Raw genomic sequence first — 26,186 nt, 5'->3', positions numbered from 1 at the left:
AAAAAGACAAACAAGGTCAGGTGTTTTTCGGTCTGTCTGTCCCTAGGGGCAGCCATGTTCTTCTCATGAGTCCTTGTTCTCTCAGCATTCTAACACCAGAGGTCTGTTTACATACCTACTGAAGTTACTTGCTTCACTGACTCCTTTTAATTGAAATCAATCTAATTAGATCTGTAAAGTTAAGTCTGTGACAGATGACAGATTGACATCATGACATAATAATGTTCATCACATAATAATAGCTGGCATACACTGGTGGGCTGATATAATAATGAATCTTCATAATATGTAAGGGATAATGTAGGGCGAGGCGGTTGTTATAGCGAATACAACCCCGACAGGCTGATCAGGTCTTGAATGAGCCTGAAGGGGTTGTATTCGCTATAACAACCACCTCGCACTACATTATCCCGCTTATTACATGGCTACCTACCAAATAAATAAATAATTTGACACAAAATATTGATTTAAAAAGGAGTTTATTGATTTAAAAACTATTGTATAGCTTCCGCTAAAGAAAATAGTCCGTTCCGTCTCTACGGTTAGAATCCTGCGTCCATAGCAACGCTCTGTTTTTCATGGCAACGGTGTGTTATACTTAGCAGCGGTCTGTTATCATCAAGAAATAACAGACCACATTCTACATTAGAATTCAACGAGGCCATGTAATAAAAGATGATAATATAAATATATATATTTTAATGCTGACTGTCGTTTTCTTGGTCATTGTTAATGTTACCATGACATAACGGCCTTTTTTCACTTCCATGATAGGTACATCACCCAACAGGGACATAAGCTGGAGGTGGGAGCTCCACGGCCCCCAGCTACAGTAACAAATGCTGTGTCTTGGAGGTCAGAGGGCATCAAATACAGGAAAAATGAAGTCTTCATGGATGTTATTGAGTCTGTTAACCTATTGGTGAGCTGATTTAATTTTACTGTAGGGACAACATTCATCAATCAACCAATCAGTCTTTAGGGTGTGGTTTTTAACCTATGATTTCCATATGACTTTAGGGACGTTTAATGGATAGGGTTGGGAAGAGGGACTATGTCGTTCCAGGACTAACAAAAGATTCAGGAATACATTCTAATTGATAAAATTACAGTCATCGTAGATGCTGCTCATTTTAATTTGAGATATTATATTGATAATGTGTGGGTGCAAGTAATTACTCTTGTCCCATTAGTCCTTATCAAATTTCAACGTGTGAAATTTGTTCGTACACTACTGTTCAAAAGTTTGGGGTCAATTTTTTATTTATTTTTTTAAATAAAAGGTGTTCTTTTGACCTTTCTATTCATCAAATAATCCTGAGAAGATGTATCACAGTTTCCACATCCAAAAATAATAATATCCAAAAATATTAAACAGCCTATCTGTTTTCAACATTGATAATAATTAATTTCAACATTAATAATAATAATAATAATAATGTTTTTGAGCACCAAATCAGCATGATTTCTGAAGGATCATGTGACATTAAAGATATAAAAAAATTGAATTTAAAATAGAAAACAGGTATTTTAAATTGTAATAGTATTTCACAAAATTACTTTTACTGTTTCTTTTTTTATCAAATAAATGCAATGAAAAAAGAGCAGTTTTAAGTAAATAAATTGCAATAAATACTATAGTATAACACGCATTATTTATTTGAAAAAGTAACTTGTTTTATAGTGAAAATACATAAATGAGCACAAAAAAAGCACAGCTTTCCACATACTGGATCGGTTTTGCTTATTTAGTACAGACATCAAACAGCCCACGCTATCGCTCCATCTTCCTACTGTACCTCAGCCAATGTTTTCAGGGTCAAGGGTCAAGTCTCCAGACTTCCTTAGATTGAGAGAGGGAGGAAACAGCTGCCGTCTTAAAGTTCTTGTTGCCTTTCTTTTCTGCTCCTTAACTCTCAGTCCCCCCAACTGGACTGGCTTTTGATGGATTCATTAGCGCTTTTCAGAGTCAGGGCCTAACTCTGGCAGACAGTAGCTCTGAGCAGCACCTCTCTTCTGATTAAGAGCTAAATCACGTCTCATTGCTTTCTAATTCTGCATTGCTATTCATCCGTGCAGCTTTCTCGCTCTGGCTTTTTCTGGCTCTTGTATCTGAGAGCCCTCAGAGGTATTGACTCGATGTTGACTTTTTTAGGTTTAGATCTATCTTCATAGTCCAGCTTGTATGCTTTTAACATTTTAGCATAATATAATATATTACATTCTCATATTCATAGTTATCACAGCATACATCAAGCCTCTCTTTGCAAACGCATTATAGCACAAATCACACGGTTACTGCCTTGCCCGACAGAGCGTAATAAATTGTAGATGGCAGTAATGGTGATGATGCAATATCACACCTTGCCACTCTTGATTGTGCTTTGCATTTGTCTTCTCTGTTTTATTCGTTATAGGTCAGTGCTACAGGCAGTGTTCTACGAAGCGAGATTTTGGGCTGCATCAAACTCAAAGTCGTTCTGACAGGCATGCCTGAGTTAAGACTTGGACTCAATGACAAAGTTCTGTTCGAGACCACCGGCCGTGAGTACACACAACTATCAGTAAACTGAAATGCATATTTTTTCGATGTAAAAATGCAATGATAAATAAGCTATTTGTAGGCTGATTCCCGCTCTGTGGCAGTAGCAACATTGGCTCAACCAATGGCATAAGTGTGGGGCGTGAAACAAAACAATTTTCAATCATTATTTTTGCAGTTCCTTTTGGAGACACAAATGGCGACCAATGTAACAAATTTCAGCCTTTTTTAGTAATGCAGAAAGTGACCTAATTCCCAGGGCTGATAGTCAAGCAGTCAATTGATTGTCTTAACCTATTTTATAGTAAGTGTCTCTCTCTCATTTGCACTTGTTAGGTGAATTCCATTCTCTTGGTTAATCTCCACCCCAGGCCTAACCCAGCGGGTGTTAGTTTCACAGTAGACCAGGATTCAATTCTGCATTCTGCATGTGCTCTGTAAATGCAGCTATGCATTCTAGAACATGAGCACTCCAGATTTACTATCCAACAGAAAGGAAATCTCTATCAAATTGAGCAATGATATTCTGTTCAATTAAAAGTACACAACAAAACTGCATGCATTCTGCGAAAGAACATAGTTTTTGTTGTGATTCGGCTCTGCATGACTGTGCAGATGAATATGGTTATCATACTACTTATAAAACATTCACTTCTAGATATAATTAGTTTAGATGGAAAGGATCTCAAGCTGACTAGATGAAGATGTTACTGAAGCGATATCCGTTAAAAGACTGTTACATTTTACAGCATTTCAAATCACTCAGGTCTTGCCATCTTCGAAAAGCCAAGCCAATGTTGGTTCTCATTTTCTCATTTTATTACGAGCTGTCACGTTCTTTTTTTGCCAGCAGACTCTCCTCTTGTCGACTTTTGTTTTGTTTATTTTTTAAAATGGGTGATTCCACGGAGGTTCAAGATTTAGTGTGCTCCTTGTCAACCTTTGTGACAACTAACATATGCCACTCCCATATGCGTCAAACTAGCCAGAGCAGCCTTTCTCTATTTACGGATATGACGAGACAAGCACGGACGAGTGACACAAGTTCACAATTTCGTGTGAAAAGCATCCCACTCAGTCTAAAATATAAACACTTATAACGGACTCACCTTGAATCAGGGTACGACAAAAACACGTTCTAGAAGAAGGATTGATGGTGTATTGACTTGTGACAAAACAAAAAAAAATGTTACATAGTGCCCCTTTAATATCTGATGCTTTTTAGATGCATTTATCAATCAAGCTGTGCTGCAGCTTACCAACATTTCATAGACATTTCAAGTCACATATTAATTTTACTTCTACAGGAAACTGTGTTTTCAGATATGGTTTCAGGGAAGTGAAATCAACCTACTTGTTTCCTGTACACTTCCCACTATAAAATTGCACTGTGGCACAAACTATTGTAAACATAGCTGAAGGTAAAGCCGCCATTCTGTTCTTGCAGTTTCAGTCCTAATATATGGCAAGCCTTTTTCTTAAAAAGAATCTCTTCTCTTCTTAAAAAGAATCGCTACTTTCTTAAAATGAATTGCTACTTAAAAAAAAAAGAATCTATACTTTCTAAAAATGAATCGATACTTTTCCTAAAGTGAATCGATACTTTTCTTAAAAAGAATTGCTTCTTTCTTAAAGTGAATCGCTACTATCCCCAAAAAGAATAAATTATTTTCTAAAAAAGAATCGCTACTTTTCTTAAAAAGAATCGCTACTTTTCTAAAAAATAATCGCTACTTTTCTTAAAATGAATCGCTACTATCCCTAAAGTGAAACGATACTTTTCTTAAAATAATCGATACTTTTCTTAAAAAAGAATCGCTACTTTATCAAAGTTAATCGCTACTTTTCCTAAAAAGAATTGATACTTTTCCAAAAGTGAATTGATACTTTTCTTAAAAAAGAATTGCTACTTTCTTAAAGTGAATCGACACTTTTCTTAAAAAGAATCACTATTTTATCAAAGTGAATCGCTACTTTTCAAAAAAAAAAAAGAATCGCTACTTTCTAAAAAATTAATCGATACTTTTCTTAAAAAGAATTGCTACTTTTCCTAAAGTGAATCGATACTTTTCTTAAAAAGAATCGCTACTTTCTAAAAATGAATCACTACTTTTCTTAAAAAGAATCGATACTTTTCTTAAAAAAGAATCGCTACTTTATCAAAGTGAATAGCTACTTTTCCTAAAAAGAATCGATACTTTTCTTAAAAAGAATCGCTACTTTTCTTAAAATTAATTGATACTTTCCCTAAAGTGAGTGAATGAATACATGCTACTTTTCTTAAAAATAATCGATACTTTCCCTAAAGTGAATTGATACTTTTGTTAAAATAAATCGATACTTTTCCTAAAAAGAATCACTGCTTTTCTTAAAAAGAATTGCTACTTTCCTTAAAGTGAATCGATACTTTTCCTAAAAAGAATCTCTACTTTTCTTAAAGTGAATCGCTACTTTCCCTAAAGTGAATTGATATTTTTCTAAAAACAAATCACTACTTTTCTTAAAGTGATTCGCTACTTTCTTAAAGTGAATCGGTAATTTCCCTAAAGTGAATCGCTAATTTCCTTAAATTGATTCGATACTTTTCTAAAAAAGAATTGCTACTTTTCTTAAAAATGAATCGATACTTTCCTAAAAAAAGAATTGCTACTTTTCTTTAAAAAAATCGCTACTTTGTAAAAAAGAATTGCTACTTTTCTTAAAAATGAATCGATACTTTTCTTAAAAAGAATCAATACTTTTCTTTAAAAAGAATTGCTACTTTACTTAAAGTGAATCGCTAATTTCCTTAAAGTGAATCGATACTTTTCTTTAAATGAATCGATACTTTTCTTAAAAAGAACCCATACTTTCCTTAAATTGATTCGATACTTTTCTTATAATGAATCGATACTTTTCTAAAAAAGAATTTCTACTCTCTTAATGTGAATCAATACATTTATTCAAAACTAATAGCTACATCCATCACTAATAGCTTCTTTTCCTGAAAAGCTTTTTTTTTTTTAAAGATTCGCTACTTTTCTTAGAAAGAATCGCTACTTTTCTTAAAAAGAATCGCTACTTTTCTTTAAAAGAATCGCTACTTTTCTTAAAAAGAATCGCTACTTTTCTTAAAATAAATTATGCTTTTCTTAAAAAGAATCGCTACTTTTCTTAAAAAGAATCGCTACTTTTCTTAAAAAGAATCCCTTCTTTCCCTAAAGTTAATCGATACTTTTCTTAACCCTGAGTGTAATGAGTAATGTTTTTGTCCTCATGTTACTGTTTACGTCAGGCAGTGTTGGGGGAGTTTTCACTGACGACCACAAACTCAACAACAGCTGATCTCACTGTACTCTATGTGCATCGAGGACTAAGAAAGGGGATCATTTTCAAGCCTTGTATAGTTGTCTCTTCCACTCATGATGCACAGATACATAAAACAAACAAGCTGGGCAATACCAAATCAGTAGCCAGGCCACCGGGATTTAACTTTTCCCGGCTACTCGTGATGGGCAGTCCGAGACTGCCTTATATATTTAGCACAGTTATTATATTAATAATAAAAATGATAGCACTTCAGGTGAAAAAGGTCATCCTCTGTGTTGAGTCTTTTAAACTACTCCTCAATGTGCATGCAGTGTAAATAAAGTTACATCAATGAAATTATAGCAGTCCACGGCCACACCCCCGTGCTAATGGTACAGCCCACAGCACACAAATTACAAGACAAAAAAAAAAAGTCTTGATATATAATCAGCTAGATTTCATTTATTCAAATGTTTTTTTTCTGAAGTCACAATTTAGCAAAAGTACACGGAAAAAAAAATGAACTGGTTTAAATTTTTCATTTTTGCATTTGCATTGTATTGTCTGAAAACTGTATTGTGAAACGTTACACGGACCGTAAACATAGCTCAAGGTAAATGTGCCATTCTTTCTTGCAGTTTAAGTCCTAATATATGGCAAGCTGTTAAATTTTCACTAGATCACTAGAGCATTTTAACTAGTGAAAATTTAATTGTTGACATCAAGAATTCATATCCTGGGAATGAATAAAAGTAAAAACAGCTTGCCATACTAATATGAACCCAGAAATATCTCTCCTCAGCTTAGCAGTAGAATGAAAATTAGACAAGTGAAACACTGCTCTCTAGAGGCTCAACCTTGAAAATTCAATTTTTTAATTGTGAAGGTTAAAATATAGGACATTGTCTTCTTTGTAAAAATGTTGATATGAAATGATTCTGTAATTACACACATTTTCATGTAATTTATTTACCAATAGTATTTATTTATTTATTTATTTATTGCTTTTTATCTAATTTAAAGGAAAAACATTACAAATTATATTTAGGATTGGTTTGACAAAGTGGTTTGTCTTTCTTTTGCTTTAATGACAGCATCTCTCTACCTAATTTGAACTTGACAAGTTTGTGTTAAACCTAATTATCATGTTATCCAGCATGATTTGACAATATCAAGTGTCTTGTGCTTCGATGGAAGCAAGAAAAATGTGACATTTTGTACATAGTTAAATCCATCCATCCTCCAAACTGCTTGTTCTCTGTAGGGTCTCAGACATGCTGGAGCCATTTTATAAATGCTATATTTTATGTTCTAATTATACTAATATTATATAGAACATTATCTTCAGAGCAGTTTTACTGTCACGTCAAAAGATGTGTTCCTAAAAGTGTACCTCTGGTTCTGAACACCAATCACTTTCTCTGAAGCTTCTGCCTGTGGACCCTGGGGAGCCAATCAGAGAGCTAAAAGAGAGCATCCTAACCCCTTCCCGACCTTTAGTCCCTGCGGTTGATGTCATCATTAGGTGCTTCAGCGGCTCCCAGCACGTCTCATCTGCGGCAGAGGACACAGGCACCCAAAGCTTCTGATCTGACCTCTGAGTTCCAGCTCAAACCTCTGAGAGCTCTTTCATGTTCCACTGTAAATGTCACTCCTGGATAGAGCGGAATACATTCATAAATATAAAGAGAGGCTCACGCGCACACACACATTCCTGCTGTGAGAGTGCTGGTGAAATCCCACAGCTCTGTGGTATTAGTGAGTTTTGGGGCTCAGAGGCCCTGACTCATTAAGAAGCTCTTCTGTAGTCACTGGCTTTCTCTTTGCTGAGGTCAAACAAATAAACTACCTTCACACTTACCTGGGTGCACAAATGTGCTATTGTTTGCAATATCCAGGAAACGCATTAGAACGCTGTGTGTGTGAATATGGTGCGTGCGTGTGCAGCTTTTTTTTTTATTAACTAGCTTTGCACAAATTATAATCATCAGCAACCACTTTTCTTATATTAGAATTCACCCTGCTCTTTCTCTGACCTCTGTTTCTCTTTTTCTCAGGAGAGAAGAGCAAGTCTGTAGAGATGGAAGATGTGAAATTTCATCAGTGTGTGCGTCTCTCTCGCTTCGAGAACGACCGGACTATCTCTTTCATCCCACCGGATGGAGAATCCGAACTCATGTCTTACAGACTCAACACCACGGTCAGTGCTGCATCTACACTAGTCTCTGATCAATGAGTTTAGATAGATTTAGTCAAAGATAGATATTGTCATAATAATTTAGAATGTCAAAGTTTATCATGTGATTAATGCATATGTGAATGCATTATAGTTTTTTTTGTGCCGTTGTAATGATGAGGTCTCGGAGAGCTTTATTTAAATAAAAACATACAAGAATCAAAGAACGCGAATATGATGAGAAAACAAGAAAGGAACTTCAAAGCAAAACCCATACAAAGAATTTGAAATTAAAAGAATTTGAACTTGAAAGACCAAAACAAAAACATGAAACAAAGCTTATGTTTGGAATAGCATACATGTACTAGCATACTACTCTTATTATTTCTGCAGTCTATGCCGTGTAAAGCATTCAAATGTATCTTCTACTTCCAATGTGAGCAATAAACTGCAATAAGTTTTTGACTCATAATTTGCTCATTGTTAAAATACATTTTTATGCAAAATTGCTTTCAAATGTAAACCTTTTTTTATTTCAAAGATGATAACTGACAAGATACAGTTTATATATACAAGATATATACAAACATTTAAAATTTTGGGGTCATTAAGATTTTTTTATGGTTTTGAAAGAAGTCTCTTTTGCTCACCAGGGCTGCATTTATTTAATCAAAAATACAGTGAAAACTTTAATATTGTGAAATATGATTACAATTTAAAATAAGTGTTTTCCATTCGAATACATTTTAATTTATTCTTGTGATGGCGCTCAAGAAAAATGTCTTATTGTTTTCAAAGTTGATGTTATGCTGTTGGAAAATATTACTGTATTTAATTTATTTAAGAAGCTTACATGTCAAAAAGGCAAGTCAGTGGCTCAATAAGTGTCAGCGGACTCACTGCTCTCCTGTCACTCCTCTTTCCTGACAGGTGAAGCCTCTGATATGGATTGAGAGCGTAATAGAAAAGTTCTCTCACAGTCGGGTAGAGATCAAGGTTAAGGTAGAGCTGCACATATATACACAATCTACACACTCCACTGATTCTTGCTTTGCCTCCTCCAGCACACTCCCTGGTTACAGTAATTAGCTTTCAGGCTTCTGTCCTGAGGAATGGCTCAGAGTTTACCTGAGCTGTGTCCAAAGACTTGTCAGATTCTGACATAAACATGCTTTGTCCTATTGCCTTTGCCATACTGGAACTTTACTTACTGAAAGTGTACTTTGGAAGTTTTACTTGGAGTGTGAAGTTGTGCTATAGTTCCTCCATCTGTTCTCCAGGCCCGCAGTCAGTTCAAGAGCCGCTCCACTGCCAACAATGTCTCCATCTTAGTTCCTGTTCCAAGTGACGCTGACTCCCCCAAATTTAAGACCACCACAGGCCAGGCTAAATGGGTTCCTGAGAAGAGTGCGGTAGAATGGAACATTAAGTCCTTCCCTGTAAGTACCATACATATGTTTTGCAGGATGTTGGTGTTGCTGCAAATCACTGCAAGTCATTTGATCTATTTTTTAGATAAAAAACAAACAAACAGATAATCCATCAACTCACATTTTTGCTGATTTCACAGAGAGTCTGTGTACTAAATGATTAAATGTAAATATAATGTATATGTCCTCTATAATCGAATGCAAAAGCCCATAAAAACAGTACAGAGTGAGAATGTATGCAAAATAAACAAAAATAAAGTGTTTGCCAAAGAAGCATGTATACAAAATATAAAAAATTCAATGTTTGCCAAAGATATCAAACATAGTACAAGCAAAGACATACTAAATTAATAATTTCGTGCCTTATCATTACCATTAGATAGTTGCAAAACCAGCTTTTTCTCTAAGAAGACAGACATGTGGGACTGTTAGTCAAGAATGTTTTTCAAATCCTGATCATGTCTTTGGTGTTTGAAGCTTTCAAGGCTATAAGTCAGTCCTGGAGTTTTGTGCTGTGGGAACGTTGAAAAGAGAGAGAGAATTTTTTTTATCAACCATGGCTCAGAAGACTCATTTAGAACCGAACTGTTAATTAGGACTTATTACTGAAGTGATGATTTTTCCAATGTTAATTAGACAGTTAGATGTGTCAAAAACTAATGATGTGTCTTTACTCGTTGAAGGGCGGGAAAGAGTTCATGATGCGAGCTCATTTTGGACTGCCAAGTGTGGAAAGTAATGAACTCGAGGGCAAGCGACCAATCACAGTGAAGTTTGAGATTCCATATTTCACCGTGTCGGGCATTCAGGTGCAACACACATTCACCTCACAAAATATTCTTTGATAATAGTCACTATGCGGTAGACTTAATTTTATTTACCAACACAGGTGCGATACTTAAAGATTATCGAGAAGAGCGGATACCAGGCATTACCGTGGGTGCGTTATATCACTCAGAGTGGAGGTGAGACACATTCAGAAATTCCCTCTCACACACACACACACCGTCATTCGCTTTCTCAAATATCATTCTGATATAAAGTTTACCTTCACCCTGCATTAAGAGTTCAGTGAACATGAGCCTTACTCTGTCTTCTGTCACACACACACACACACAGTTTGAAATAGTGTAGACTATCAGTTTTCCATTTGCATCAGCGACACCAGAGGAGAGAGAGTCACTCTAATCCTTCAGCCCTCTTCACTTATTCATAAGAAATGCAGAGCAGACATCAAGCCACAATAGAATTCTTCAGATATATCCAAACACCCAGATGTCAATAACATATTAAAATGCCCTTGAATAAACTTTCATGTACTTGTTTTTATATTCAATTTATGAGTTGTGCTTTTCTGACTTTGCTTGGACATTTTTTGACAGATTATCAGCTGAGGACCAACTGAGAGAGGACAGTGCCTGTGTATGTTGTGTGTTCTATCTACCCTGTTTCATCAGCGAGACAACTACTGCCTTACACACAACAGTCAGACGGCGGTTCCCTCCCGATCGTTTTTGTCTGAGATCAGGTTTTACAAATTAAACAAGTCAGACCGCAAAGTTACTGAGAAAAACAATTGATTTTGGATTATAATCCAGAGGTCACATTACAGAAGCATCCTAGAATCTACCTATACATGTTGTATTTAAAAAGATTTTTTCATATCGTTCCAAACCATGTATGTATTTCTTATATTTAAACGTAATAAATAGTTTTTTTTTTTTTTCATATAATAAAAGTCAGTAGGGTCCAATGTTGTTCATATTTTGGACCCCATTGGCTTTCATTATAAACAAAAGCAGTTGAAACATTCCAAATATATTCCACAGAAGAAGAAAAAAATCACACAGGTTTAGGGTATTATCGTTAACTAAAATTAAAACCATAAAAAACATTTTCATTGCTTGACTAAAATAAAACGTAAACTTATTTATATTTCAGCTAGTTGCAAAGGAAATATTTCTCATTTTCATTTAGTTTAAGTTGAAGTACCAGAATAATTAAAACTAAATAAATTAAAAACTAAAACTGAATAGCATCCAAATAGACATACTTTAAAAAAAACTTTATATTAGGTGTCTTTAACCAGTACTAACATTTAAATTGGTAATTTGATACAATGCACTTATGTACATAAATGTTTTACATTGTACTTATACTATTTATTACCTGCATGTAATTATATCTGTAATTGATTTCTGTAATTACATATAATTACACTGTTGAGTGAAGAACACAATGTAAAGAGTGACAAAAAAACTGATAAAAATGACCAAAACACAACAAAATGACTTCAACTTAAATGAAAATAAAAAACAGAAAACAGAAAAATCAAATCAATGATACTAAAATATCACTGTACAGGTTCGGAACGACATGAGGGTGAGTAAATGATGACATAATTTTATTTTTTTGGGGGGTAAACTATCCCTTCAACTTGTTAGATGTTAACTTAAGCTGCTTATTTTCATTTCCGCTGTAGGTGGAGGGACTATCTCTCAGTGTGATATGATCTTATGTCTGTGGAGCTGTAAACACAACCACAGGCCCAATGAAATGAATACCTTGTTCTCAAAATCAATGATTAATAAGGCTGCGTACTGTTAGGACAGCACAGTAACACTATATTTTCACCACAATGGCTCGTATCTTTATCTTTGGTTTAGGTTTGTTTGTGCTCACTCAAAATACCACAAATGCCTAGATACTTTTAAAGGTAAAATAAAAAGTTGAAATGCTTAATGACATTCCCATGAACCTATAGCAGCAAATAACTCGGCTCCATGTTGATGCTGGATTAATCATGATTGTGTTTGTTTCTTTAATCTGCAGCAGTCAACACATCTGATCACACAAGATTTTTTTGTATGTCATTGTACGTGTTCACACTGGGAAAATCCTCCCTGATTTCCTTTTATTCGGCATGCATTGCACCAGTTGTTTTATCAGTGCGACGTGTGTGTGTGTGTGTGTGTGTGTGTGTGGAATACTGTCTGCCACCTCTGCAGAGGCAGCAGAATATATTATTTGTCACGTCAAAACAGCTTCCTCCCTCGTTTATATACCAAAGGTCAATGGCGTGACAGTATCTGATAGTTCTTTCACACTGAATCTGAAATATGTATTTTTGATCATTTTTTATTGACAACTTTTTTTGCCCAGTAGTTACTATACTAAAGGTCATTGTGAGAAAATAAATGGATTTTTGTTTTGGCAAGCATTTTTGTGATTATTTTCTGCGCTGTGTGGAAAGACTCATTTTTTGTTTATTCACCGATGGATATTCCAGCTATTGAAATAAATTGCTGTTTTATGCAGTGGTATGGGTGTTGTACGCATTGCTATTTTTGCACGCCTTATTTCTTATCAGTCTCAACACATTACAAGCTGATAGATGGGTGACAATGGGTCACAAAGTCAGCTATTGTTTACATGGTGACTGAGCAGCTGTTGTACAATAGTCAGCTTGTTGTGGATAAGAACAGGCATTGCCCAACACGACCCAGCCACCCATGATTACGGTCCCCCTCAGCCCATTACTGGCCCTTTCAGAATTTACTTCTGTCTTCACAGGACAGGGTATGGATGAATGAATGACTCAGCTGCATGGTTTCTCAAACACAATTCCTCAAACAAGATGGACCAAACTGAAAATATTTCAACCAGCCAGTAGCTTTCTGTTATTTAAATATATTTTTAAATAATACATAGTAGTGATTTGCAAAATAAAGGATTGCTTTGTGAAGAGAACAGTTTGTGATGAAAAAAAAAAACACTCTTTCAGACTAAATCCCCAAAAGTATGTGGACAGAGTTAATGCATGAATGTCAATTCATATAAAATAAAAAATCAATCCATGTGGCATCTGCAATCAAAATTGTGCTTGGCCTTTTCTCAGAGAAATTTCTGCAATGGCTTTTACCCATCCAGTCCCAGGATCATTTTTAGTAGATGTTTGTTTTAGTCATGCTGCCTTTCTCATTCTATCGGACACGTACTTCCCACTTCTGAAGTCCTGAGCTTGTCGAGTGAATTGTCGGAAAGAATATTAGGCTAATCATGGAGGACACGATGTTTATTCTTGCTTTTGTATTGGGGTCATCTTTTTAAAGCCAAAATGTATTGACGATATTTAATGTTTAATAAAAATTGTGTCACATTAGTTGACAACCATATAAACATTCACTGCACTATCTAGATCAGCTTACTGCCGATTCTGGAATTTCAGTCCCTCGTGCAGGTGGTGAGCCCACGGGATGGCGGCCCTACGTCAGTCATTCGAACTGAGCCCGGCCGGACCCCATGGGGGGAGGCCCGGCCACCAGGCGCTCTCATTTGAGCCCCAACCCCGGGCCTGGCTCCAGGGTGAGGCCCCGGCTGCACCATGCCAGGCGACGTCTCGTTCCTTGATTTTGCTTGCATCATATTGGGCTTCTGAACCACTCTTAGTCTGACCCATCACCTATGACCTGTTTGCCTTGGGAGACCCTACCAGGGGCATATAGCTCCAGGCAACATAGCTCCTAGGATCGTTCGAGTACTCGAACCCCTCCACCACGATAAGGTGGCAGTTCAAGGAGGGGTAAAACGTATAAACGTGTTGTGTATAAAACGTACAACATTCTTCAAGTGGTTATTCATAAATGTAAATATGCACTACTTTCAACAAGATGTACACAAAACGATGTAGCTGTTCTTAAATTTATAAAATAATGGCATGCACAACTCAGAAATCAAAATTCTCTCTGAGTTTACCAGTGGTAAATACAACTTGAGAGTGCGTTCATGTCCAATTTCAGAATAGGATACTGGTATTTACGATAATTCCGATAACATGTGAGGCAGTAGCAGCCTATACCATGAAGCCAGTTTAGGTGGCTAGCCAGGTATGTTTCAGTTTAGTTTGCGCCAACCATGGGTTTTAGGCACCATGAAAGTGGTTTGGCTTTTAGCAGTGTTCATCATAGTTACTCACGCTCCACGGCTAACCTGGTCTAGGGGAGGTTATGTTCCAGGTTAGAGGTTGCAAACCGAACTTGGACCAATCAGCTGCGAGCAAAGTGACACATGTCTGATGCGATAAAGTCACTCCACCTGTTTCTAATCCAAATTAAAGGTCACTACATAGCAAATGATTTTTAAAGACAAACTCGTCTGGCTTTTAGTTACGCTTATTTATAATAATAATATTGTATGATTTAGATATTATTTTTGTAATTATTAATCGATCACACATGTACAATTTTAGTTTATCAATTATTATTACGCACAGTTTAAAGGAATATATATATAAAAGGTAATATAAATATGCTTTAGAATCAATAAATAAAGCAATAAAATGACTACATGTGAGCTTGAATGTTCAATTCTCTCTAAACCTTTATCAACTGTATAAACTAACTTCACAACTTTTACTTGCACTGATACAGCAAGACCTTTTCTTTTAGTTTTTGTGTTTCATAGACAGCTATTTTCTTCTTGCTGTGTAAATTTGATTAAATTCTTAATATTTTTCAATCTCGTAATATTCTGCAGAAGAGAGAAGTGAATCGTGCTGCTTCTCTCGTGAGAAATGAATCGCAGTTTCACTCTTTCTCAGCATGTGATTGGCTGTTCGCTACTGATGTCACACCTAAACTCAGGATCAAAGCCTGAGTTGACAGAGAAAGTTGATGATCAGCATCACGGTACCAACAAAGCCTGGTTGGATTGGTTTTGTTTTGTCAACTCGAAACTAATCCTGTAACCCGAGTTTGTTCAACTATCATCATGGTATAGGCCCCAGGTGTCCTAGCAGAATAACCACCGGTGTAGCTCATTACATTTACTATACAGACTTAATACTTACATGATTTTCACAATACTACTTTTTTTATTTAAATTATAAAACCCTTTTTCTAAATGCTTTGTTTGAAAAGTGTGCTTGAGATATTTTTAAATACCATTTGGTTTGATATTTTGGTTATAAATATACTGACATTCGTATAAATGTGGCTTAGGTGTGTCTGAAGTTTAATGTTGATGCAAGCTTTTCTGAAGTATTTCTCCAAAGTTGTCAAGACGGCAGAGCCTGAATGTTTGTTTATTATGCGTACAAATTGAAATAGATTTCCACTAAATGGCTACAACCTACCATCTGTTTATCTCCATCTGCATGTTAATGTTTTTCATAAGCCCTTCAGAACAAAATACCAATAATTTGCATCAAAGTGTAAATCAACTTCAGTGTATTTCTACAATCAAAATAGCCCTCTTTTTGTTGGTGGAAAAATAAAAATAAAAAGATAAGAAAACTGTGCTCACATCCTCCAGATTGACATTCTGATCTTTTATTTGATCCATATCTTCGCCTGCACAGGTTGTAGTGTAAAATCACAGGCATGCAAAATGACAGCTGGTCGATTCACGCACACACACAGACACACAGACACACACACACACACACATATCAGAGCCGCTGAAAAGCTGAAGACATCTCCAGATGGACAATCACTTGGTATGCTCACCTTTGCCCGCATAAATGAAGCCATCACGGATACACGCACATAATAATGTATTCGTCCAATAGCATTGAAAAGAAAGCAGCATGTTTTACCTAAAATCATTTCACTAAAGATCAAACTTTAGATTGTTTTTGTGCTTTTTCAGTACTTTTAACTGTACTTTATTGGAGTGAAGCATATAAAAGATGAATGTTTGTGCTTAAACCCTCAAAGGGTTAATGTCTGAAACCTTGAGCCAAAATGTAAATCAGTTTGTTTGTGAAATGCAGTTGTAAATGTCACATGTGATTTGTGCCTTAGTTTAATAAGTGCAAAGTTTCTTTGAGAGCATTTTAGTTCCTGTTCAGTAAAAGAATGGCGTATTTATTTTGTAGCCACGGTTATATCAGATGAGCCAGACTCGAAGCAGTCTCTCTTCTTGCATGCATCTGGCCTGAAATGCTGAAGATCCCCACTGTCCTCTCCCACCGTCTCTGTCCCGGCCCTGTCCTCTCTAAGAGAAAAACTACTGCGGCATAAACACTGACCACTAACACTGTGAAACTCCCACCCACCAGCATCACCACCCCAGATATAAACATGTCATTCAGCGCCTTGCCGGGTTTAGGCATGTGGTAGGCCAAGGCCACGTCTAGGAGCACAGCTCCACAGATGAGCAGAGAGATTCCTGTGATCAACATGATGAGGACATCAGATAAACCGCCGCTTTTTAGCATGTTGATCCGGCGCCTGCTGCGCACGCAGTTCATGTCCTGGACAGCGGAGCTCAGCAACTGCTTGAGGAGGACGGCCAGAGCGAGAAGGCAAAGAGTGGTTCCGGCGCCCAGCCGCCACTCGCTGGAAAGACTGGTGGTGGTGGAAAGGAGGCCTACGCCACCCAGGCCGCAGCCTAAGATCAAGGCCACTGAGGCGCAGTAGCATAATAAGGATTTGCGTGGCTCATTGAACCACCAGAGCTCCACCTGCTCCTCCAGGAGGTTCTGTTGGATGCGAGCCGGGTCAGGATGGGGGTGGCCCCTCGGAGGGGAATAGTCCTCCAGCTCTGACATGATGTTTGCTGCTAATGGTGCTCAGGACAGGTCCCAACTGTGAAAGGACACCTGGCTAGAGTTCCTGGAGAAAACAAGTTGGAAAATAGGGTAAGAAGATGCCGTGTGTACAGTTGACAAAACATGAAAAAAATCCTGTTCAATTCACAATAAGAAATTCACAGTGACAAAGTTTCAGGTATTATGTAAATACATTTTGGCCTGTATATTTCACAGTCCATAACTGAATATTTCATTATCATGCTGTAATAAACCAACCTACTTGAACATAAATATCTGAATTTCTACCTTAAAATACATACTGATAACCACCATTGAAAATAAATCAAGTAGTAAAATAGAAGAGGGCACATGATAAAATCAAAGGTTGTCAAAATGCCATCAGGGAAGCACATATCAATAATAAAAAAAATAAAATAAAAAAAAAGCATATATATATAAACAAAAAAAAAGCATATATATATATATAAGCAATAAGGTACGAGAGGCAGTGCTGTATCGTGAACAAGTCACGGCTGAAGGGCGTTGTTAGCCACGAAGCGGAGTAATACAAATGTGTGTGTGTATATACATATATTTTAATACAAATATTAAAGGCAACAAATATGTATCACTGAAACTTTCATGAAGTAGAATCATTAAAAGCCTTCCTTCCGCTGGAAAAAATAGTCCCTGACCGAATGAATAAATTAATAATTTGTACTGCATTCAATTATATTTAACCAATTAACAGGTTTTTACTTTAGCATTAATACGTTCTTTTCCCATTCAAAATATATTTTTTAAGGGGTTTTTTTGTACAGATTTTTCAATTCAAAACAAATCATCTGTGACTCAACTGGACTGAAATCATTATCTAAGATAAAAAAAATGTTTAAGTTCCTTCTAAAACTAGTTCCACTTGCTTTGGAAAGCTGAGGGGTCACATGCAATCAAAAGCACCAGACAGAAAAAGGGAAATGAGGTATGTTAATCTGCACATCCTTATCCCCACTCCCCAAAATATGCAAACTTTTACAAAATGTTGCAAAAATTATGTAAATTATTCAGAGTGGGGTTTCAAAACACCATTCTGGATTCAGACCAAGCTGCTTAATGATTAAATCGCAGCTTTATTTATAAAGATTTTCTTAAAATCAATTTATGATGTAATCAAACAATGAAAACCAGGTTTAATTTAAACTCTTGTGTTTAGTCTAAAGCCTGTTAATGTGCCTGGGGACGACCATGAGGATGTGTGTAGAGAGAGAATAAAGATTTAAAGTAGTTAGAAAAGACCATTTCCCTCCTGCTCAGGGGCTCAAACCTTAATTCCTTTACAAATGGCCTGTCTCTGTGGTCCCAGTGACCCTCAAGGTTGCAGGACAGACAGCTTGTCTTTACAATCCCTTAAGTGGCTTTGCCTTCACAGTCCGCACTGCTGCACCAGCAAACTACATTGCATACATTATAATCACGGACCAAGACGAACTCTATTTCTCTTTATCCAGGACCAGTGTCATTATTCTGTACTGTTTGTTCAAAGTCAGTCTCCTCCTACATGTGAAGCCGTAGGGGTTGTGTACATGTACGTTTGTGAAGCTTTGATAATTAAGTCCCTGTGGAGTCTCATATCACTGACATACTGCTTCCCTGTGACTGAGGTGAGGCATGAAGAGGGAAAAGTAAAACAAGAAAGCCCATGAAAACAAAAACACCAAGTCCATTCTAAGATTACATTGATCGTCAGAGATAAATCACCTAAAATGAAAATTCTGTCATTATATACTCTCAGGTCATTCCAAATCAATATGGATCCTTGTTTGGAATTTAAAAAAGAGAAATTTTAAAGAATAATAATAGTCACTTTTTTCAAAACCATTATAAATAAGGACTTTCAAGCTTTAAAAAAAATAAATAAATGAAATAACCATAAGTATAATGAAAGTGGTAGATAAGACCCGTGTGTTATATTGTGTCTAAATCTTATGTGTGAAAAACAGACCAAAGATTAATTTAGTAACTGAAAATCATGGCTCTTCTTGAAACATGAATGAATCATTCTTTTGAGTCAAGATCTTTTCAAAGAATATGTTCCAGTCTTAATGATTTGTTCATTAATCAAATTCCTCCACTTCTTGAGTTCAACTCACAGATTCATTCCATGTTCATATTCACTGGAGGAGAAGATTATTAGTGAGAAACAACTTAAATTTAGGTCTGTTTTACACACAAAGTTGTAGTCATCGGAAGTAGGAAGACTTTGAATATAGTCAAATGGACCACTTTATCATGCTTTTATGGAGTTTTGAAGTTTTTGAAAGTCAAAATTTCTGTGCTATTCCTAAAATAATTAATAATAATTGTTAATGTTTCTTTTACTGCTGCCCAGAAAGCAAAAATGACATCAAACACAGCACTGAATTTGTACAATTTGTATGTTTTTGTACTATGTCTCCATTCCCAGTTGTTATAGACATATGGCAGTTTAACCTGCACACCTGGTATGAGAGCTCTTCAATCCTAAGAAGACTCAGTCTTTTGAATCTTTTATCAAAATATGAACGTCATCTTGGATGAGTGCCTTATGTTACAGTAGAAGTGTACTCACCCTAAAGAATAATAAAGGATCTGCGATGAGAATGTGGCAGTTTATCATTCACTGGCGCGTTCGCTTTCAGTCATTTCCCCAACAGAGTGCGGGGAGAGAAAGGACAGCAAGGAATATTTCATCACCTCAAATCACCTCAGGGTTGGGACTTGCTTATTATTTTTGTCCTTCACTTTAGCTTGTACTTTAAAAAATCATTTCTAATAATATACTGACTTTCGGTTTTGATTTGCAGCGGCTCCTTGGAAAGTTTTCATCTTTAGTTTTGTGATGTCACTGACAGGTGCAGTCCAGACTCCAGAGTATATTTATAAGATTGGCCGCATGAACACAACCAGGCCGACCAGAAAACTGAAAGTGTGCAAGATGCAATTGTTAGATTTAATTTGTAATTATTATTAGTCAGATTCCTTTAGGCTGACATGGTATCGATGGAAAAACCTTCTGAATGGCTGATCTGTCAGTGTAGTGGCCTTGGGGCTGGACAGCCGTCCAACTTAGCCCTCAATTTAAAAAAAATAGTCCACAGTCAATTTGCCTGCAAGGTCTCTCTGAGGTTATTTCATAGGCAAAATGTCCCTAGCTGTCAGTGCATGAGTGATCCACAAACCAGGACAGAGGTTTTCAACTTTAGCAGCCTCCTGACAGTGTTCCTCCTTCTCTTTCTTGGCTCATGTTGCTGTTGGCTATTGAAGTTTGGTGGTTTTCTTGAAGATTTAGAGCAAACGACATCTTTCCCGACAGGTGTGAATGCTGAGCATTGTGGCAGGCCAAGCGCACTATTCATTCTCTAGTCAAGCGGTACACTGTTGTATCTCTGACTGCAAGTCTCTGATGTATCTGCTAAAGAAGCGTTCATAAAGCAGGCTCTTGTCTTGTCTCCGGTCACCATACAACAGCTGATGCCTTGTCTAGCATACTCTTCTCTGCCTGGTTGCTAGGCAAAAACAATGGAGCAAGTCTCCGTGTCCTTCTCCAGGCCAGGAGGAAACAGGTCACTATCTGTGTGGAGACAAAAGAAGCAAAGAATGCCAGCTTGATGGGAAGGGGATGTGTAAAGGATATGCAGTATGTCTAATTCATCAAAAGCAAATTGCTTTTGATTGTTAAGGGAGGAAACTGCTGTGAAGATCTGAGCAGGGGTGGAACTTGCCTTTTCCATATGGGGATAACAGAACAATCTTTGCGACAAGGTGGAACTAGATGGAAAATGTCCAAAAAAACTTTTTTTTTTTTTTTTGTAGCCATGTCTGCTAACTTTATCCATTGAAAGCTCACTATGGAAGCACTATTTTCCGGCCTCATACAGTAAGTGCACAGAACCATATTTTGGTTGTTCCAAAAAGAAGGGAATTTAATTAAGTTGTCTTCTAAGATACATAAAATAAATCACATTCCAAGTCAACACTGCATGTGTCCTTCACGGAGTTATCAATCCCACAATACACTGCAATAAGTTAAGTGAAAAAATAAATCCAAGATGGTGGATGAAGTGAGAGAAATGTTAGCTCCATCCGAATAAGCATACTCCCCTACTATATACCCAGCTAACAAAAATATGTTAAAATAACTTTTTGCTAACATTTCCATTAAGTTTTGAAAATAATTAAGTTTTCAGACGTTACACTTCTGAATGTTCTCAGAATGTTTAAAAAACGCCCAGTTTTAAATGCTAGCTGCATCTGAATATCCATACTTCCCTACTAATACTATATACCCAGCTAACAAAAATATGTTCAAAGAACTCTAAAGGCCAATTCGCACCGCACAGACAAACACCAACAAACAAGTTGGCAGTTGGATTTAAAATTTTATGAAATAACTGTCATATTCACACTGCCCCAACAGACACCAACAAACACTGATTGACCATGGTCAGTCAGGTGAAAACAAACTCTCTCTGACCAACGCCAACAATGCCTTTAATTTCACTCATTAGTATTAAACAAGTTATGTTGTTCCATACCTGAAAAGGAGGGAATGAATCACAAAATATTTGGTATAAGATTTGGGTTCTGGAGGGCCAAGAGTGAGTTGTTAATGTTATGCTTCTTGCAGCCCCTCTCTCCTTCTTGCTTAATCCACATTTTATCAGCCTGCACACATGGCTCAAGTTACTGTCAGGCATAACCTCAGGAACAAACCGCAAACAGCAGCTGGCCTAGACCCTGCCTTTAAAGCTGTATAAACCACCCTTGATTTTTCACCCCTAATCTCTTATTTTAACTGAGAAATCCTCACTTTTTCTCTGTTTCCGACTCAACTTCAGTATCTTATCTGTCTCTTTTTTTATGTTGCACTGCCGTTCTGGTGGCTGGGGAGGGATAGCCTTTTTGAAAAGCACAGCTCTGGCTCCCAGTGCTCTTTCTTTTCATCATAAAAGTTAACATATGCCATGTACCTTATTCCATCATTTCACTTCAAGACTCAGTAGGGTCATTACATCCTCTTTTTCCATCAGTACACTTTCCCTAAAGGACTCTCCTTCATTCCAACCCTTCATTGCAACTTACCGCCACGTTCGTAGAAGGAAACAGAACACAAAATGACATTATAAAGACTTATTACTCAATCTTACTCTGCACAAAATCTCAATGTTCTTTATGTATGATTAACTCAACAACAATAGACCTGTTATGGCTTTTATGGGTGTGTCATAGCGTAGAAACAACATGAGTCATATTTCTCAATAAAGACTGGAATACAATACACGATTTTTGCCCCTATTTGCAGTTTGGACACGTCAGTGCTACTTGCCAAAAGTCAGAGCCAGTATGCAGATTTGGGTAGTCTAAAGTCTTGAATACAGTACACGACTTAAAATTGGAAAATATTTTAAAACACTGGGCATCACACAGTACACTAGCGACTTTGTAAAAGGTTACAGAGAAAAACTGAGGATCACACACTCAGACTTTCAACTCACACAGAAACATGCGCCTCGGCTCAACCCCCAAACCGGCTTAAAATATCAAACATGCTTGAAATCCTCCGAGTGGAGGATATCAAGTCTGTGCCCATCACACACCACTATTTTATCCGAAATCTAACTTTAAGCAACAAGCATTGACTCTTCTGGACTGCAAATTAGGGCAATATTCTGTCTAAAAATCATCTAGTGTATTCCAGCCAAAAGTTGAAAGATTTTACAGAAAATGTGAACTTTAGCTTCAGACTCTGATTCCATCCAGTCAGAGGATATCATACTTGTTTCATATTTTGAGCCAATTTTATAACACATTGTTTTCATTTGTCATCCATCTCCAAGCAACAAGGCGCATGTTTCTGCATAAATTGTAGTGTTCAACACAACGTGAAAGTCTGGTAGTGTGTGATCCTTAAACGTTTTTCACTGTAATCATTGACAAAGTCAGCAATAGTGTTTTCAAATCGGTTCAGATTTTAATAGTCATGTAGTGTATTCCAGCCTTAAGGGTGCTATTTTGTCTGGTAAGGTTCTGTATTCACTGCTGTTTGGTGCTTGATTTTCCTGTTTTGGGCACAGCTGCAATATTAAGCACTAATTAAATCACCAATTAACAGGCCCGTCCACCCAGCTCCACACTGCTGCCAAAAGGAAAAACGTTCTCCTCTCTTCCCGCCTACCTCTCTCCCTTTCATTCTCAAAACAGTGACAGCATCCATAATGTTCAGTTCTGGCCTCTAGGACGGTAAAAAATGTGAGCATAGTCCATAATGTAATACAAAAAGGGCAACTATTCAACTTGGCCACTGAGCTCCACTCTGTGACCTGACCTCCATCTGTGACATAGACACCAGCCCGGTTAAGACACCTGGACCTACTCTTTCACTCTTTAGGGGCATGGTTTCATTCTCACTGGCTGTCTCTGTGTGTGTCACGGAATATTCTGGAATATACACTCTCGGGATGTTTGGATGTTGCTGAGTGCTGTCATGCACCTGTCGTTTTTAAAGATCTGTACGATCTCTGAGGAAAGGATGATGAGGAAGGAGCCTAGAGCATGTTGGTTTGCTTGGCATCTGGAAGCATAACTTTGAGATTCCTTTCTTTCTCTGCAGATACATGTCAAAAAAATCTCTATTTTATCTCCAAAAATGAATGTTTTTCATCCTTTATTTAAAAAAAATATGGACTGGTAAATACTAGTAATGATATCAGATGGTGTTACCATGATGGAACTGAAAGAGCATATGCTTATTCATCTGTCATTGTATTTACATGACATCCCTTGATACTTAAAAGAATGCCAAGGTAATACGATGGAACATTTGGTACTTTATCTAGAATTATTTGACATGTTTGTTTGTGCTACTTTCTTTGTCCTATTTTGTCATGTCTTTTACCGGATGGCTATATGTCATTGTATGTGCCTGCTCAACAATCAAGTCACAATAAAACAATAAAATGCCATAAATGTCATTTTATTTTCTATCCATGACATGACATTTTGTCAACACCTCCAGTGTAGCTGATACATCACATTAACAATGGTTAAATGGTAGAAAGAGCATAACCATGATTAATTACTATCTTTTTCTCCCTAAACTATTACCCTGTCACTGTAAAGCACTGTTCACACTCTGCATAGAAAGGGCACCTACAGCATTAAAATAATTTGCTTCACTTTTATTTTATGATACAGAACAATTTTAACTATACAGATGGGAGACATTACCTTTCTTTCCTAGGCTGTTTTGTAGAACTGTTACAGTTCTGCAGCTCCTCTTTAGTATTTTGCTCTCACTTGACTCGTATTAGTTACTCTTTAAAGCACAATGTTCTTAAAATGGACACTATATATTGTCCACAATCTGATCTTTCTGTTACTTCCTCACTCCAAATGTCTAATACTGGACAAAATTGTTTTCTATTATATACTGTATGTTACCCTCCAGTTTATGGTGTTCTTCAACACAACTCAGAACACATTGAGTGAAGATTTATTTTGGTCAGCTCAGAAATAAAATCAGAAATGCCATGTGAGAATGACACTCCACACTTCTGAAACTAAATAAGTTGTATGTAGTTTGCGTATTTGTCTAAAATAATCAATTAATTACTTTTATAAGATGTGAGAAAAAAAAAAAAAAAAAGAAATGGCATGTTTGATATTAAATTATAATTGTAAAAATGTATTAAAATGCATTATTAATTAGCCTATAAGAGATAAGTTTAATAATTAATAATAGTTTATCTGATAAAGCTGATGCAGTATATACAACACTTTTTTAAAATCATGTAACACTGTTGAAAGCACCGGCGGTGATTATTCATATATTTACATTTCATTTATCAGAATAATATATTTTGTGTGTTTAAGTCCATATATCCAGTATATGGGTGAATATTTAATTACAGTCTTAAAGTAATGTTTAGGACTGATATTCTGTATAATATCTCTAGGACGCTTTACTGTTTTTATCACTCAGCTTGACTGAGTTTGAGACATCTGTGTGACATGAAATTGGGAACTATTTTCCTTGGCAGAAAAAAAAACGTGTGAACGAAGTGGCCAAATTTTGCCTATATTAAACACTCCAATCTCAGTCCTACTGTAGTAATATCAGCACAACATCCCCATATTGAGTATAGCACTCTTGCTTGTGCGATAGGCTACTGGTTAATTTATTAGGCAATATGATTCCCTGTCAAATAGAAAAATAATGTTTGCTATTTTATATGCAGCAATTAAAAAAAATCATAAATAAACATTTTATGTTTCTCATCTTAGTGTATAGATGCTATAAACAGATTTGAATATCAACCCGTCATTAATTTGTTTACAAAATGTCCCTTTGCACATGGAGACGATTTTCCAGAAGTGAAAGTCCTAAAACTCCAGTACAAAGTGTCCTGTGTTGTTCTATCAAGGTGTGGATCCTCTTATCTGTCTAATGTATAACAAATACATTTCTATTCAAACCCAAAAGAGTACGAGGGCGTCCATCAAAACGCTTCCGTTCTTACCTGCGATGCGCCTGGCAGCACACCATCCCGAACTATCAGCCACAAATATACACCGCAAGAAATATACACAGCCGGTCCGTCGGTGAGGGGAAACGCGCTCAGCTAGAAGAGACGTCAAGTTTGATGTAAGTCTCGCACAGTAATCCCGACCATATCAGGTTGTATTTGCGAATGGCGTTGCAGGTGCACTGCTCGTTCAGCCCGGACTTTTGCCCTCCGCTCGGAGGAGTGGTCTCTCCTCTCATTGCTACTCTGATCGCGGAGCTTGTAGTTCAGCTGGGGAGTGTGTGTGTGACCTCGCCGCTCCCATCCAGTGGGACACCAGCAGCGATAAGAAGCGTCTTCGAGTCCAAAGGTCTGACGTTAAACGACGCCAATTGGAAATACCAAACAATTTTCTGTATGTTTGTTCATGCTGCGTCGCGTTTCAAGCACTATCTGCGCGAAAAAACGCGCTTACCTGGAGATCGTCGCGGAGTTACCTGCTCTGTTTGCTGTTTCAACCGGAAACCCTAGCATGACCACTGCTTATGCATAGATCATTCAGGGTAGGCTAATGATAGAATTGTGTTACTGAGATGGTAGTTTTCACAAGTAATGGTGATTGTTTTAAAGTCGCTGTATAAATCTTAAAAACATTCAAAACAAGTTTATTTTT

General features: G+C 36.8%; 2 protein-coding genes across 3 annotated transcripts in view; one reads left to right on the top strand and one right to left on the bottom strand.

The window, feature by feature from the left end:
• ap1m3 (adaptor related protein complex 1 subunit mu 3) overlaps positions 1 to 12,653 on the top strand; it is a 16,931-nt gene extending 4,278 nt beyond the window's left edge. Inside the window, exons 5-12 of the mRNA XM_082136611.1 lie at positions 775 to 922; positions 2,418 to 2,544; positions 7,888 to 8,030; positions 8,937 to 9,008; positions 9,287 to 9,445; positions 10,120 to 10,245; positions 10,326 to 10,401; positions 10,819 to 12,653. Of these exons, the coding sequence (XP_081992737.1) occupies positions 775 to 922; positions 2,418 to 2,544; positions 7,888 to 8,030; positions 8,937 to 9,008; positions 9,287 to 9,445; positions 10,120 to 10,245; positions 10,326 to 10,401; positions 10,819 to 10,841 (874 nt within the window). The 3' untranslated portion in view covers positions 10,842 to 12,653. The remainder of the gene's footprint in view (positions 1 to 774; positions 923 to 2,417; positions 2,545 to 7,887; positions 8,031 to 8,936; positions 9,009 to 9,286; positions 9,446 to 10,119; positions 10,246 to 10,325; positions 10,402 to 10,818) is intronic.
• tmem125a (transmembrane protein 125a) lies at positions 11,122 to 26,186 on the bottom strand. 2 transcript variants are annotated; one of them, XM_082136613.1, is made up of 3 exons: positions 25,529 to 26,186; positions 19,579 to 20,580; positions 11,122 to 17,052 (listed from the first exon to the last, which is right to left on the bottom strand). In XM_082136613.1, the coding sequence occupies exon 3, from the start codon at positions 16,986 to 16,988 to the stop codon at positions 16,320 to 16,322; it is 669 nt and encodes a 222-aa protein (XP_081992739.1). In that variant the 5' UTR covers positions 16,989 to 17,052; positions 19,579 to 20,580; positions 25,529 to 26,186; the 3' UTR covers positions 11,122 to 16,319. The 2 variants fall into 2 exon arrangements, with proteins under 2 accessions (XP_081992739.1, XP_081992740.1); XM_082136614.1 differs by lacking the exon at positions 19,579 to 20,580 and having other exon boundaries at positions 25,529 to 26,184.

Source organism: Leuciscus leuciscus, assembly GCF_965113295.1.
Source record: "Leuciscus leuciscus genome assembly, chromosome: 14".
Classification (NCBI taxonomy): domain Eukaryota; kingdom Metazoa; phylum Chordata; class Actinopteri; order Cypriniformes; family Leuciscidae; genus Leuciscus; species Leuciscus leuciscus.
Note: the sequence above shows the minus strand (reverse complement) of the source record. Positions and strands in the feature narration are given on the sequence as shown.

Coding starts and splice junctions, on each gene's coding strand:
- tmem125a (XM_082136613.1), bottom strand. CDS start 16,988: ATGTCAGAGCTGGAGGACTATTCCCCTCCGAGGGGCCACCCCCATCCT.